The sequence below is a fragment of the Myiozetetes cayanensis genome, unplaced genomic scaffold (genome assembly GCF_022539395.1).
Source record: "Myiozetetes cayanensis isolate MyiCay16 unplaced genomic scaffold, myiCay2020 scf21, whole genome shotgun sequence".
NCBI lineage: Eukaryota > Metazoa > Chordata > Aves > Passeriformes > Tyrannidae > Myiozetetes > Myiozetetes cayanensis.
Window position 1 is genome coordinate 1,268,805 of NW_026087423.1, and position 13,203 is coordinate 1,282,007.

The 13,203-nt window shown below is 65.8% G+C and overlaps 2 protein-coding genes across 2 annotated transcripts; one reads left to right on the plus strand and one right to left on the minus strand.

The window, feature by feature from the left end:
- Positions 1–102: 102 nt before the first annotated feature.
- On the minus strand, positions 103–5,616 carry SEC14L2 (SEC14 like lipid binding 2). The gene is made up of 12 exons (XM_050318296.1): positions 5,496–5,616; positions 3,800–3,875; positions 3,663–3,706; positions 3,417–3,476; positions 3,130–3,318; positions 1,790–1,885; positions 1,552–1,612; positions 1,391–1,474; positions 1,145–1,251; positions 929–1,068; positions 670–839; positions 103–465 (listed from the first exon to the last, which is right to left on the minus strand). The coding sequence occupies exons 1-12, from the start codon at positions 5,547–5,549 to the stop codon at positions 314–316; spliced, it is 1,233 nt and encodes a 410-aa protein (XP_050174253.1). The 5' UTR covers positions 5,550–5,616; the 3' UTR covers positions 103–313.
- A 3,060-nt stretch (positions 5,617–8,676) lies between these two features.
- Positions 8,677–12,895, plus strand: RNF215 (ring finger protein 215). Its single transcript, XM_050318304.1, has 10 exons — positions 8,677–8,937; positions 9,446–9,577; positions 10,178–10,249; positions 10,321–10,406; positions 11,054–11,108; positions 11,336–11,440; positions 11,522–11,638; positions 11,777–11,914; positions 12,070–12,172; positions 12,291–12,895. Exons 1-10 carry the CDS (start codon positions 8,677–8,679, stop codon positions 12,311–12,313), a joined length of 1,092 nt encoding a protein of 363 aa, XP_050174261.1. The 3' UTR covers positions 12,314–12,895.
- Positions 12,896–13,203: the final 308 nt, after the last annotated feature.

Consider the following 13,203-nt stretch of genomic DNA (forward strand, 5'->3'; position numbering starts at 1 on the left):
GGGCCGATCTGGGGCTGGGGGCAGTTGTGAGGCTGGAGTGGCAGATTTGGGGCTGGGGCGGCAGTTTTGGGCCCGAGGGCCACAAACCGGAGCAGACCCCACTCAGTCCTTCCCTTTACTCCCCACCCCAGGCAGCAGCAACACTAAGTGGGCACAGGACCCACATAAGGCACAGAGATGGGGGGGCTGCGGGCACTAGGCCCTCTCCGGTCCCGCTCAGCCCCCGCCTCAGTCCGTCAGCTCCCGGGCTCAGCCCCGGCTCCGTCCTCCTCCGAGGAGGCTCCCGGCCATCCTGGGGGCCCGGTGGGGGGCTCTACGGGCTGTGGTTCAGGGACACCTCGCCCAGCCGGTCCCCCAGCTGCTGGATCTGCTGTGCCGAGGCGGTGTCGGGCAGCAGCACCTCCACGGTGTAGCTCACCTTCTTGGAGTGGAGGAAGCTGTACGTGTTGTCGAACCGCAGCACGTCTGCGGGAGGGACGGGACGGGGCCTTAGGGACATGGGGCGAACACCCCGGGGGTCAGGGACATGGAGCGAACACCCCGGGGATCAGGGATAAGGGGGGAGCACCTCAGGAATCGCCCCAGCACCCCGGGGGTCAGGGACACAGGGGAAGCACCCCCGAGGGTCAGGGACACGGGAGGAGCCCCCCGGGGCAAGGGGTCACTCACAGATGCCGGGCGTGGAGCAGGTGAGGGAGCCGTCCTCAGGCACCATGTGGGCGTTGTAGCGCTGGTTGGGGAGCACCTCGGTCATGTCGCCCGCCCGCTGCCGCTCCCCGATCTTGGTCTTCATGTACACCCCGAAACCCACGTCGGCGCCCTCCGAGCGGAACTGCCACCTGCGCCGGGCACGGGGGGACCTGCGGTGGGCTGGGGGCACCGCGGGCTGTCGCCCCCTCCCCGCCCCGCGGCGCGGAGCCCCGCTCACCTGAGCACGCAGCCGGGGAAGAGGATCTCGTACTCCACCTGGTGGGACGACCCCCGGTTGACCACCACCGAGTGCTCGTACTGCTGCGCCAGCTGGTCCCGCACGTAGTAGCTCTGCGGCACGTCGCCCCCGTAGTTGATCTGGCAGGGGAGGGAGGATGTGGGCATGGGGGAACCACCTGGCAGCCCTAAGTAATCCAGCGGGAGCCTCTCCTACCTTGCTGGAGCACTTGGGGTCCCCGTCAGGGTCCGTCATGGTGCCCCCGTACTCCACCGGGATCTGATCAGGGTCGATGTACTTCTGCAGGATCTCCTTCCAGTTGGCTGGGGGGTGACAGTGGGTTTGGGGGGGCTGTGAGCCCCAGCCCAGTTGGGGGGCCCCCCGGGGTTGGGGCATCCCCGTGGGTGAGATAACAGCAGTGTCACCCCTGTTTTGGACACTCCGGGGAGGGTCAGGACTCACATCCCAGCACCACGACCTTCTTGCGCGTGTCCTCGCTCAGGAAGTGCTTGACCAGGTTGTAGGCCACGGGGAAGATCTTGGGGGCTAGAGGGCAGTGAGGGGTGTTAGGGGGTTGTCAGCACCCAGACAGGGGGAAAGCAGGGCCCTGAGGCTGAACTCACCCTTCACAATAAACAGGCGCTTGAGGGACTCCGGGAAGTTCTCCTCGAACATGGACAGGAGCTGCAGGATGGGGGGAGCTCAGGTCACCCATCCCATGGAGCCACCAGGACCCCCAGCCCAAAATGTTGGGGGCTGCAGAGCACTGCAGGGACCTGCTCCTGCATCATCCCCAGGGCCAGGGTTCAGCCTGGATCCCTGTGGTCCCCCGGGGCAGTGGGATGGGCAGGAGCCCCTCACCTCCCCGTACGCCTCCACAGCCGGTTTCCAGAGGTGCTTCAGGCCCAGGCCCTCGCAGTCGTAGATCATCATCACCATCTCCACCTTCTTGCCCAGCTGGGGCAGGAGGATGGGGGGGATTAGGCAAGGGGGTTCAGGGAGGGGGTGGTCCCTGACAGGCTGGTCCCCTCCAGCCAGAGCCTCCTCCCAAGTGTTGGTGTGTGGAGAAAGGGCATCACGGGAGCTGGGGGTCCCAACTGGGACTGGGACATGAGACATGGGCTGGGAGTCAGGAGCTGGTGGGGATGGATAGGACATGGACATATGGGGCTGGGAAGGACATTGGGTTGTGGGCATGGACCAGAGATGGACATATGAGGTTGGCAGGGACATGGTCCATGGTGGGGTGGACAGGACATGGACTTGTGGGGCCAAGGGGGATGGAATGACCTACAGGGCTGATGAGTGAGGACATTGACTGGTAGGGATGGACCAGAGATAGATGCATAAGGACATTGGGTTTTGGGGATGGACATGGACCCACAGGACCTATAGGGCTGTGGAGGATAGTGGCTGGAAGGGTTGGACAGGATGTGAACTTGTGGAGCTGTGGAGGACACTGAGTGGTGGAGATGGACAGGACATGGGCTGGCAGGGACACAGGCTGAGGGGGATGGACAGGACATGGACATACAGGATATATAGGGCTGTGAAGAACACTGGGTGGTAGGGATGGACCAGAGATGGACATGTGGATCTGGGGAGGACATTGGGTGATGGTGATGGCCCAGATGTCGACTTGTGAGGCTGGCAGGAACATGAACTGAGAGGAATGGACAGAGGATCCTGGATCTATAGGATCTATAGGATCTCTAGCCCCCTATAGGGCTAGGGAGGACATTGGATGGGGGAGATGGACAGAACACAGACTTGTGGGGCTGGCAGGGATATGGACTGATGGGTATGGACAGGACATGGACTTATAGGGCTGGCAGCTGAGGACATTGGCTGTTAGGGATGGACCAGAGATGGATGTATGGGTCTGGGGAGGACACTGGGTGGTGGAAATGGACAGGACATGGACTTGTGAGGCTGGGGAGGACGATGGCTGATGGGGATGGACCAGAGATGGACAAATGGGGCTGGGGAGGTTACTGGGGGGTAGGGATGACCAGACGTGGACTTAGGGGTCTGCCAGGGCCACAGGCTGGGGGATTGGACATGGACCTGTAGTGCTGGGGAGGGTGCTGGCTGGGAGGGACGGACCAGATGTGGACTAGCGGGGCTGGCAGGGCCATGGTCCCGAGGGGCTGGTGGGCACAGGGGCCTTTGTGGCCAGCAGGGTGTGGGCAGGTGCCCACCTTTTGGGTCTGCTGCTCGCACTCGTGCCGCAGCACCTCGCAGTCCCGGAACTTGTTCTTGAGCAGGTCCTGCTTGGAGGCGGAGAACAGCAGCCCCTTGGCGTCCAGTGGCCCGATGATCTCGTACCACACCGGGCTGCCCTCGCGGTCGTAGCCGCACAGCCCCCCGGACATGTACTTGCGGATCACCTGCGGGAGCACGGGGGGCTCAGGGCACTGCACACGCCTGGGGGGGCTCAGGGGGACAGTCCCCTCCAGGGCCACCCCTGGGGGCTGGGGACACCCACCTCAGGTGCCTCCCAGGCGATGATGTTGTCGGCATCCATGCGCTTGCGGACCTCGAGGTGCTGGGAGGGGGTAGAGTGAGCGGGAGTGAGGTTTGTGGACCCCATGGGACAGGGTGCACCCCATGGGCATGTCACCCTGGGAGAGAGGGGCTGGGCTGATGGCCCGGGGTGCACTGTCCCATGCTGGCTATGTCCCGTGCCAGGGGACAGCCTGAGGACGCCCCAAAAGCGGGGTGCCTCTCTCACCTTGCGGAGCATCGCCTCTGCCTTGGGCAGGTCGAAGCAGCGCGCTGCAAGAGAGCAGAGAGCTCAGAGACCAGCCCCCCAACAGCCCCCTGTAGGTCTCCCAACCCTCCTAGGGATGCCCCACACTTTGGGCTTACCTCGGAGCCATTTCAGCAGGAAATAGTCGTCCTGAGCGGGCAGGGAGGGCAGCACGTCCTGCAGCTTCTCCCGGAACTGCGGGGACAAGAGGGACAGTTGGCAAAGGGGTTCCTGATTCCTCCCCCAAAAACCCAAGGCTGGAGGTTTGTGCCCTCCTTGTCACCCCAAAAACCCCTCGGCCAAGACTGGGACGTTCCCAGGGAAGGGTCAGGCCGTGCCCTGTCCCTGCTGCCACGTGCAGCTGGGATCACCGGTCACCTCCTGGCAGGGGACTGTCCCCAGGCCAGCCACCAGGCACCGGGTGTCCCCAGCGCCTTGCGCAAGGGTGTGAGTGTGGGCTGTCACCACCCCCTGGGGCCAGGCTGACCAGTCCCCTCCAGTGACATCCTTTGGGACGGAGCCAGTCACTGTGCGTGCCCCTGCTCCAGCAACCCCCCAGTGGGTCACAGCCCCTGCTGCAGGCAGGAGGGTGTCGGGGTGCAGGACTGGGGGGGTTGGGGGATCTGGGATCCCTTCCCCGTGTGGCCCCGCTCACCCAGGCCAGGCTGCGGCCCAAATCTCTGTACCAGCCGAGGCCCTCCCCTTAATGAGCCTGATTAGCTTATCTGCCGCTGAATTTAGGGGTAATTAAACCCGGGATTAGCTCCTTCACCCTGCTGGCGGACAGACGGGTTCGGCCGCTCGCCTCCCTCTGCTGCCCGGGGCATGGCTGGCACCGGGCACAGTTTGGGCTCCGTGCCCCACGCCTGCCCCTGCCCCCCATCCTGGCACCCAGCGGGGTCATCGCCCGCCCGTGGAGTTTGGCTGGGTCCGAAAGGCAGTGATAAGATAAAGGCACGGGGGTGCCCTTGTGCTTGGGGTACAGTGAACCCCGATAAAGGTTGGCACCCCCCAGGGGCTGGCAAAGGTGGGTGACAGTCACCAGTTCCAGGTGTACCCTGGTCCCCTGATCCCTGCAGTGGGGCAGGAGGTTCCCCAGCCCCATGGGAAGGGTGGGAGAGGGATATGGGGCTCGCCGGTGCCCAGTACAGGGGGTCACCCAGATGCCTCCAGTGGGCAGCACCCCTGGGGGCTCAGCCCGTGGGTTTGGAGTCCAGGGTGGGGTGGAGGTGACAGGAGAGCCCAGTCCCAGGGGCCCTGTGGTGAGGCAGGAGATTCCCCAGTCCGTGGGAAGGATGGGAGAAGGTTGGGGGGTCGCCAGCGTGATGGTCCAGCCAGCAGGATCCCCAGGACCCACTCAGGAGTCCCTGGCGGGCAGCACCATGGTGGGGCTCAGCCCGGGAGTCTGGGGTCTGGGATGGGGAGTGGAGGCACTGGGAGCCCTCCTGGGCCGGGTTTGGGATCTGGAGGCGATAGGAGCTCCCCAGGTCCGGGGCAGGGATGATGCCTGTGGGTTTGGGATCCGGGATGGAGGAGCTGGAGGAGCGGAAGTCCCCCGGGGCAGGGAGCGGGAGTGATGCCGGTGGGATTGGGGTGCGGAGCCCTCCGGGACCGGGAGTAGGGATGATGCCGGTGGGTTCGGGGTGCGGTGAGGGCGAGCGGAGCCCCGCGGGGCCGGGAGCGGGGGTGATGCCGGTAGGTTTGGGGGGCGGGGCGGGGGATGCCGGTGCCCGCGGCGGGCGAAGAATGCGGGCGCCCCTCGGGGCGGCTCATCGCGGTCCCCCCGCAGCCCCCGGTCTCCCCGTCCCGGCTCACCTGGGCCAGCACCTCCGCCTGCCGCGGGCTCAGGTCCCCGACGCGACCGCTCATGGTGCGCTGCGGGCGGCTCTGCCCGGCCCCGGCGGCCGCGGAGCCTCCGAGCACCGCCCCGGGACCGCCCCCGCCCGCCCGGCCCGGCCCGGCCCCCCTGCACACCCCCGCGGCCTTGGACCCTGCCCGACCCCCGCCCGCACGGTCAGCGCCCGCCGCCCCGCGGAGCTGGGGGGGCAGAGGGGATGTGGGGACACGGGGGCTGGGGTCTGCGGGGAGTATGGGGGATGTGGGGGCTGTAAGGGGTATAGGGGACATGGGGGAACGCGGAGGGGTGTGGGGGATGTGGTGGCTATAGAGGGCGGGGGGCTGTGGGGGGTTTGGGGCACAGGGAGACATGGGGGGTATGGGAGGCGTGGAGCGGTATGGGGGCGTGGGGAGGACGTGGGAAATGAAGGGGTCTAAAGTATATGGGGTCATGGAGGGGTATGGGGGCTATAGGGAATACGGGGGCTTAGGGGGAATATGGGGGGTATGAAGGGGTATGGGGGCTGAAGGTGGTATGGGGGATAGGAGGGATATAGAGGTATGGGGCCTCAGGGGACTTGGGGGTATGGAGGCAGCTATAGGAGTCATGGGGGGCATTGGGGGCTGTAGGGGGCACAGGAGGTATAGGATGTATGGGGGACATGCAGGGATATAGGGAGTATGAGGGCTTGGGAAGTATGGGGGGCATGGGAGGGATGAGGGTGTGGGTCTGTGAGGGTTACGGAGGGTACAGGAGGGTGGGGGTCCTATGAGAGTTTGGGGGACACAGCAGGGTAGGTGGGTGCAGGTGGGGCAGGTGGCAGGGAGAGGGGACAGGGATGGGAGATGGGGACAAGGGACAGAGGTGGGAACAGTGACAAAGAGTGGGGCAGGGGCCAGAGGTGGGGACAGGGTGAGAGCACAGGGCTGGGGGCCAGGGTCTGGGGCAGGGCATGCCAGGGAGAGGGGATGGGGACAGGGATGGGAGATGGGGATAGGGGACAGAGGGAGGGCTCAGGCACTGACTGGAGGACAGAGGATCGGGGGCAGGATGCCAGAGAAAAGGGACAGGGCAGAGGCACCAGGAACATGGGGCTCACCCTCCCACTGCCAGTTCCTGTACAGTGGCCCTGTGTCCCCACGGAGAGGGGACCTCCCTGAGGGGGGAGCCCAGCCAGGAAGGGGGGCCTGGCCAGGAGAAGAGGTCCCTGCAGGTGGCACAGCCCCTGGCACCCACAGCTACTCTAGTCGGGGTCTGGAGCAGGGGAAGGTTCTCCTGTCCCCATTGCCGCATCCTGTGAGACTGTGCATGTGGAACCATGGATGTCCCACGGAGCCATGGATGTCCCATGGAGCCATCCCTATCCCACAAACCTCTGGGTGCTCCCCTGAGCCATTCACATCCTGTGCATGTCCCTCGTCTGTCCCCTCCGTGTGGCAGCTCTGGCAGCAGCCACCCCCAGGCCCCGTTTTGGTGTCCCTCCCCACATCCACCCAGTCCCCCACACGGGTTCCCGGGCCGGCCGTGCCCCTGGCTGTTGTTTATGGCACGGCCGGCCCGTCGTCGCAATCGGAATATTTGGTGTGGTTAAACCGGCTCCTGCTCGGCTGTGGGAGGAGAACCGTGCCCAGCCTGTGATTAACCCCCGCAGTTACGACACACGGGGGACACGGGGACACGCCCAGACCCGTCCCACGGCACCCAGAGCTGGGTCCCACGGCCCTGAGCCCCGGCCCCAGTGTGGCCCCTGCCCAAAGCAGGTCAGCCCAGGCCCGTGCCGGGGCTAATCCAGCCGGCAAATCCTCCCGGTGGCACATGAGCTGGGCACACGTGGCAGGAGCAGGACTGGGAGTTTCTGGCACCTGCTGGGGTGGGGGTGTCGAGGTGTCAGGTGTGGGGGGCAGTGGGGTTTTGGGGTGCTCGTGTGTCAGTGAGTGTCCATGTTGCTCAGGTGTGTGTCCTTGTCACCCCAATGTGTGCCTGTGTCACCCAGGTGTGTGTCCGTGTTGCTCAGCTGTGTGTCCCTGTCACCCAGGTGTGTGTCCATGTCTCCCAGGTGTGTGCCATGGCTGTGAGTGCCCATGTGTGCAGGGCTGTGTCCCTGTTCCCTCCTGGCTGTGTCCCCCAGAGCACACGTGTCTCTCTGTTCCCATGGTACCCCATGTGCCCCCACATCCACGTGTGGATGGGCCGTGTGTCCATGGCTGTCCCTGTCTCTGCCTCTCCTTCTCCCTGTCCCTCTCCTGGTGTCAGTCACTTTCCTGGTCCCAGTGCCCATCTCTGTCCCTGTCCTGCTGCCTGTGCTGGTTCCTGTACCCATCTTGGTCCCTGTCCCTCTCCCTGTCCTGGTGCTGGTTCCTGTCCTGGTCCCAGCCTTTATCCCTTCTCTCTCCCCCTCCCAGTCCCTATCCCTGTCCCTCTCCCACTCCCTGTCCTCCTCCTGGTCCCCACCCCTGTTCCTGTCCCAGTCTCATTCCTCTCCTTGTCACTGCCCTGTCCCTGTCCCAGTGCAGGTTTCTGTCCTGGTCCTGTCCCTTGTCCCCATGTCAGTCTCGATCCTTCTCCCTGTCCCTCTCCCTGTCCCCAGTGCCATTCCTGTCCTTGACCTGTCCCAGTGCCCAGCCTACTCTCAGCCCTTTTCCCCATCTCAGTCCTGGTCCCAGCTCCCTGTCCCTCTCCTGGTCTCTGTCCCATCCCTATCCCTGTCCCAGTCCTTGTCCCTGTCCCAGTCTCAGTCCCTGCTCCTTGTCACTCTACTTCTCCTGCTCCACATCCTCATCCAGGTCCTCATGCCCTTCCCCATCCTCAGTCTCTGCCTCTATCCTTATCCCTATCCCCATCCCCTGCCCTTGTCCTTATCCCTGTTCTGGTCCCTATCCCTATTCTTATTCCTATCCCTGTCCTTGTTCTGGTCCCTCTCCCTCTCCCTCTCCCTCTCCCTCTCCCCATCCCGATCCCGATCCCCATCCCGATCCCGATCCGATCCCGATCCCATCCCGATCCCATCCCGATCCCGGTTCGGTCTCCCGGGCTCCCCCTGCCCGCGGCGCTGAGGGTCCTCCCCGCCAGCAGGGGGCGCTGGGGGGCGCTGCGGCAGTGTCGGCGGGGCGGGCGGTCCTCCCAGCCGGCAGGGGGCGCGGCGGCGCGGGCGGAGCGGCCATGGCGGCGCTGCGGGCGGCCCTGCTCGCCCCGCTGCTGGCGCTGGGCCGGGCCGGGCCGGGCCCCGCCACCCCCGCGCGGGTCGAGGTGGCCGTGTCGGGGCCCGGGCCGGCGGGGCCCGAGCGGGACGGGGCCGCGGCAGCCGGCGGCTCGTACACGCTGCGCGGGGCCGTGCTGGGCGCGGGGGGAGGCCGGGCCGGGCCGGGCCGGGGGCCCGCGGGGGAGCGGGAGGAGATGGAAATCCGCGGCCGCCTGGTGCTGGTGAGCAGGGGAACCGGGAATGGGGCTGGGGGCTGGGGACACAGGGAGAGGAAGGAGGGGAGCAGTGGATACTGGGGGGCACTGGGAGCCAATTGCATGTGGGGCGGTGGGCAGGGAAGGGGGCCTGTGGGAACTGGAGAGCACTGGGAGACACTGGGGGCCAGTGGGCATTGGCAGTGCTTAGTGGTCGATGTGCGAGGGAGGGGGATTGGTGTGAGCTGAGACAGTGGGCACTGGGGGTATCTTGGGGCACTGGGAGGGGAATGGGGAGTGTGGAGCAGTGGGAAGTGGAGGGCACTGGGAGGCACTGGGGGTTGGTGGGGAGGGCAGGGCCACTGGGGGACACTTGAGCAGCAAGGGGGTCCCGCTGCCCGGGGGTGCCCAGCAGAACAGGGGAGGTGCAGGCAGGGCCAGCCCCTGTCCCTGTGCCACCCTGTGCTACCCTGTGCTTTGGACGTGCCCAGAGCCTCAGTGTCCATCCTGGCTGTCCCTCTCCCTGCCACCCCAGGTGGGTGAGGCGGAGCCGGAGCTGGGCAGTGCCGACAGCTGGATCGGGGTGGTGCCCGTGGGCACTGAGGAGCCGCCTGAGGGCCCCCGCGGGGCCAAGGAGGAGTCCTTCACCACCGCCGTTGTCACCAAGGTGACCTCCTGCCTGGCCCTGTCCCCTCTGCCCATCTCTGTCCCCCCTGCCTGGCCCTGGTCCTGGTCCTCAATCTCTCTGCTCAGCCCTGTCCCCTCTGCCCATCCCTGTCCCCTCTGCCTCTTCCCTGTCCCCTCTGCCTCTTCCCTGTCCCCTCTGCCCCTTCCCTGTCCCCTCTGCCCCTTCCCTGTCCCCTCTGCCCCTTCCCTGTTCCCTCTGCCCCATCCCTGTCCCCTCTGCCCCTTCCCTGTCCCCTCTGCCCATCCCTGTCCCCTCTGCCCATCCCTGTCCCCTCTGCTCCATCCCTGTCCCCTCTGCCCATCCCTGTCCCCTCTGCCTGGCCCTAGTCCTTGTTCTCTCTGCCTGGCCCGGGGGCTGCCATGGTGTTGGTGGGTCACAAGCCTTCAGAGGTGTCAGCTGGGGTGTCTTCTCACCAGATGTTGGGGGTCCTGCCTTGTGCTTGATGCCAGAGGGGTCCTTGACAGGGCTGTTTCGGGTCCCCTGTGACCTCAAAGAGGCACAGGGTGCTCCCTGCAGCAGGACAGGGGCTGGCAGGGACACACTGAGCTGCCCCTGAGTGTGTCCCTGCTGTCCCTGCAGATGAAGCGAGCCCTGGTGCTGGGGGCCTCGGCCCTGCTCATCCTGGCGCTGAACCAGAACGCCATCCGGGAGGTAGGGCAGTGCCTCTGGGGGGCTGGGCCAGGGTTGGGCCCCCTGGCAGCTCTGCCTCCCTCCCCCTGTAGCTGGACGTGTCCCAGCTCCTCGCCAAGCCCGTCATCGTCATCCAGTCCTCCGACAACGTCACCAGGCTGCTGGGAGCGCTGCTGCGGTACGGGCTGGGCACTGCCTTTCCCTGCCTTATCCCTGCCTGGTCCCTGCCTTGTCCCTTCCTTGTCCCTTCCTTGTCCCCTGCCCCGCTGTGACACCCAGGGGCTGCCCTGGGGATCTCTTACCCAGTGTGTCATGTTTGCTGGACTGGTACTGCCTGTGCCATGCCAGGCTGACCCACGTGTTTCCAGTGGGGTTTTGGGAGCCCTTCCATGTGTCCCCACGTGGCAGCAGGGGTGACAGTGGCCTCAGCCAAGAGCTTTAGGACTCTCGGTACAAATTATCCAGCCTGGCTGGTTCTTAGCGTGGCACCGGCATCCCAAACGATTCTGGGGTAGTTTGTCCTCACCAGCTGCAGCAGTGGGACCCCTTCGGTCCTCCTGACATGTGGGACATTGGGATTGCTGCCTTGGAGTCACAGATGTGGAAACTGAGGCACAGGGCTGGGAGGAAGAGCCCTGGGCAGGGTCACTGAGGGCTGGGCATGGCTGGGGAGGGAGGGTCTCGCTGCCACCTCCTGTGTGTTCCTCTGTCCCCCCTAGTCCCCATCCTGTGCTGCCAGTCCCGGGAAGGGGGTGTTCCCTGGCATTGGGGTCTGTGCCCAGATCTTGCTGTGCCCATGGAACTGACGCTCCTTTTTGCTCACAGTGGGCTCCGGGCCACAGCAAAGATCACGTACCAGGCGGTGCTGCTGGAGAACCTGGTATGTAGGTCCTTCCTCCTCCTCTCTCTCCCAGAGAGTGTGCCCAGCCAAACTTCCCCGAGCCACGGGGAGCAGCTGCAGGGCACAGTGCCCAGCCCCACAGTGTCCCAGTGTCCCCGTGGGAGCGGGGCAGGTGGCAGTGCCACCGTTCCTCCTCCCCGGAACACGTGTGCTCCCGTCACTGGATTCTGCCGTGGCTGTCGGCAATGCCGTGTCCTGCCTTGCAGGGGGTGACCCTCACCCTGTGGTCCACGTGTGGCCTGTCCCGAGGGGGCCTCTACGGGGAGTGGCAGGGGGTCATCTGCCCTGGGGAGAGCAGCTCGCAGGTCCAGGTACGGCACCGGGGGGTCCTGCCAGGGCTGGGAGTGGGGAGAGGTCTCAGGCTCAACCCCCCAACTGTGCCATTCCCACAGAAGTACCTGCAGCAGCTGTGGAACACCATCCTGCTGATCGCCCTGCTGCTCTGCACTGGGGTCATGGTGCAGGCACAGCGCCAGTCGCGGCAGGACCTGTCGGAGCGGGATACCGAGGTGGGAATGTTCCCGCTGTGCCCTGTGCCAGGGGCAGTGGCAGGTGGGCTCTGCCCCTGCCCTCCTGCTCTGCCCCTGCCCCTCAGCTCTGCCCCTGACCCCTGGCTCTGCCCCTGACGCCCGTCTCTGCCCTTGCAGCTGGACCTGAAGCAGCACATCCGCCGGCGGCTGCTGGCGCTGAAAACCCGTCGGTACCACCCCGGGAAGCCGCCGCGGAGCCGGGCCTGTGAGATCGATAGCTGTGCTGTGTGCTTGGACCAGTTCCACAAGAGCCAGGTGGGACTGGGGGGCCTGGAGCCTGGCCTGGGGACACCGGTGCTGGTGCCACCCTGGGGCAGGCTGTCCCTGCTGGGTCCGGCCATGTCCCCGCCAGGGTCCAGCTGTGTCCCTGCTGGGTCCATTCACGTGTGCCCTCCCATCCCTGCCGGCAGTGGCTGCGGGTGCTGCCCTGCTCCCACGAGTTCCACCGGGACTGTGTGGATCCCTGGCTCCTGCTGCAGCAGACCTGCCCTCTCTGCAAGCGCAACATCCTGGGTGAGAACCGCCATGGCACCCAGCCGGGACCCCCTGGTCACCCTGGGGCACGGGCTGGGGAGCACTGAGAGCTCTCCAGGCTCCCCGTGCCATGGCTCTCCACCCTTCTCCCTTGCAGGGAACTGCTGCACGGACAGCTAGCGGGCCCAAGGACACTCCAGGGACAGACCCACAGCCACTCCGGGGAGAGGGAGTGGCACCTGCTGCCAGAGCTGGGTCAGTGTGGCTGTGCCACCACAGCGCCCGGACACTGCAGAGGGAAGGACTCGGGGCTCTCTGAGGGGTGGGGGGTCCAGACGGGCAGTCCAGGTAGGGAAGCTAGGGGGGCACCCATGGGTGTAACGGGGTGGGGGCCGGGGGTAGGGAGGGTCCTGACCCTGCCACCCTTGCCCTGCTCATGGGAATTTTTCTAAGTCTTGGGTTTTTTGTCTATTTGCTGGTGGCCATGGCAGGGTGAGCAGAGCCCAGCTATGGCACCAGCCCCTCGGGGAGGTGGGGGACAGACCTGCCAGGGCTGGGGCTGGCAAGGCTGTGGGAGGGCAGGGGGTAAGGCTTTATTTATAGTAACTTATTAGAAAGGATGGCACGAGTCGGCTGCAGAGCCACCAGTGGGCTCCTCTCACCCAACACAGTGAGCGGGGACATGCCATGAGCCCTGCCCAGCTCCTGCCCCACAGGCTGCAGCGTGGCACATGTCCATCCCTATTAAACACAGAGCAAGGACTGGCTGTGTGGCTTGTGTGGGGCTCACGGGGCAGCTCGGAGGTCAGGGCCAGCCTGTGCCAGTGGCTTGGTGGTCCCCAGCCCCTCTGGGTGCTCATGGAGCGGGAATGCCTTTCCCAGGCTGTGGCTGTGCTGGTGGGCCAAGGGTGGCTGGGATTCCTTCATCCCAGCCCAGCTCTGCCTTCGTCTTCAAGTGTGGCCACATCCCAGTCCCCTCATGGGAATTGTTCCTGGCAGGAACTAACACACACAGTGCCCAGGCTTTGGCACGGGCAGGGCTGTGCTGGGGCCTCCAGCAGCGGTGTAGC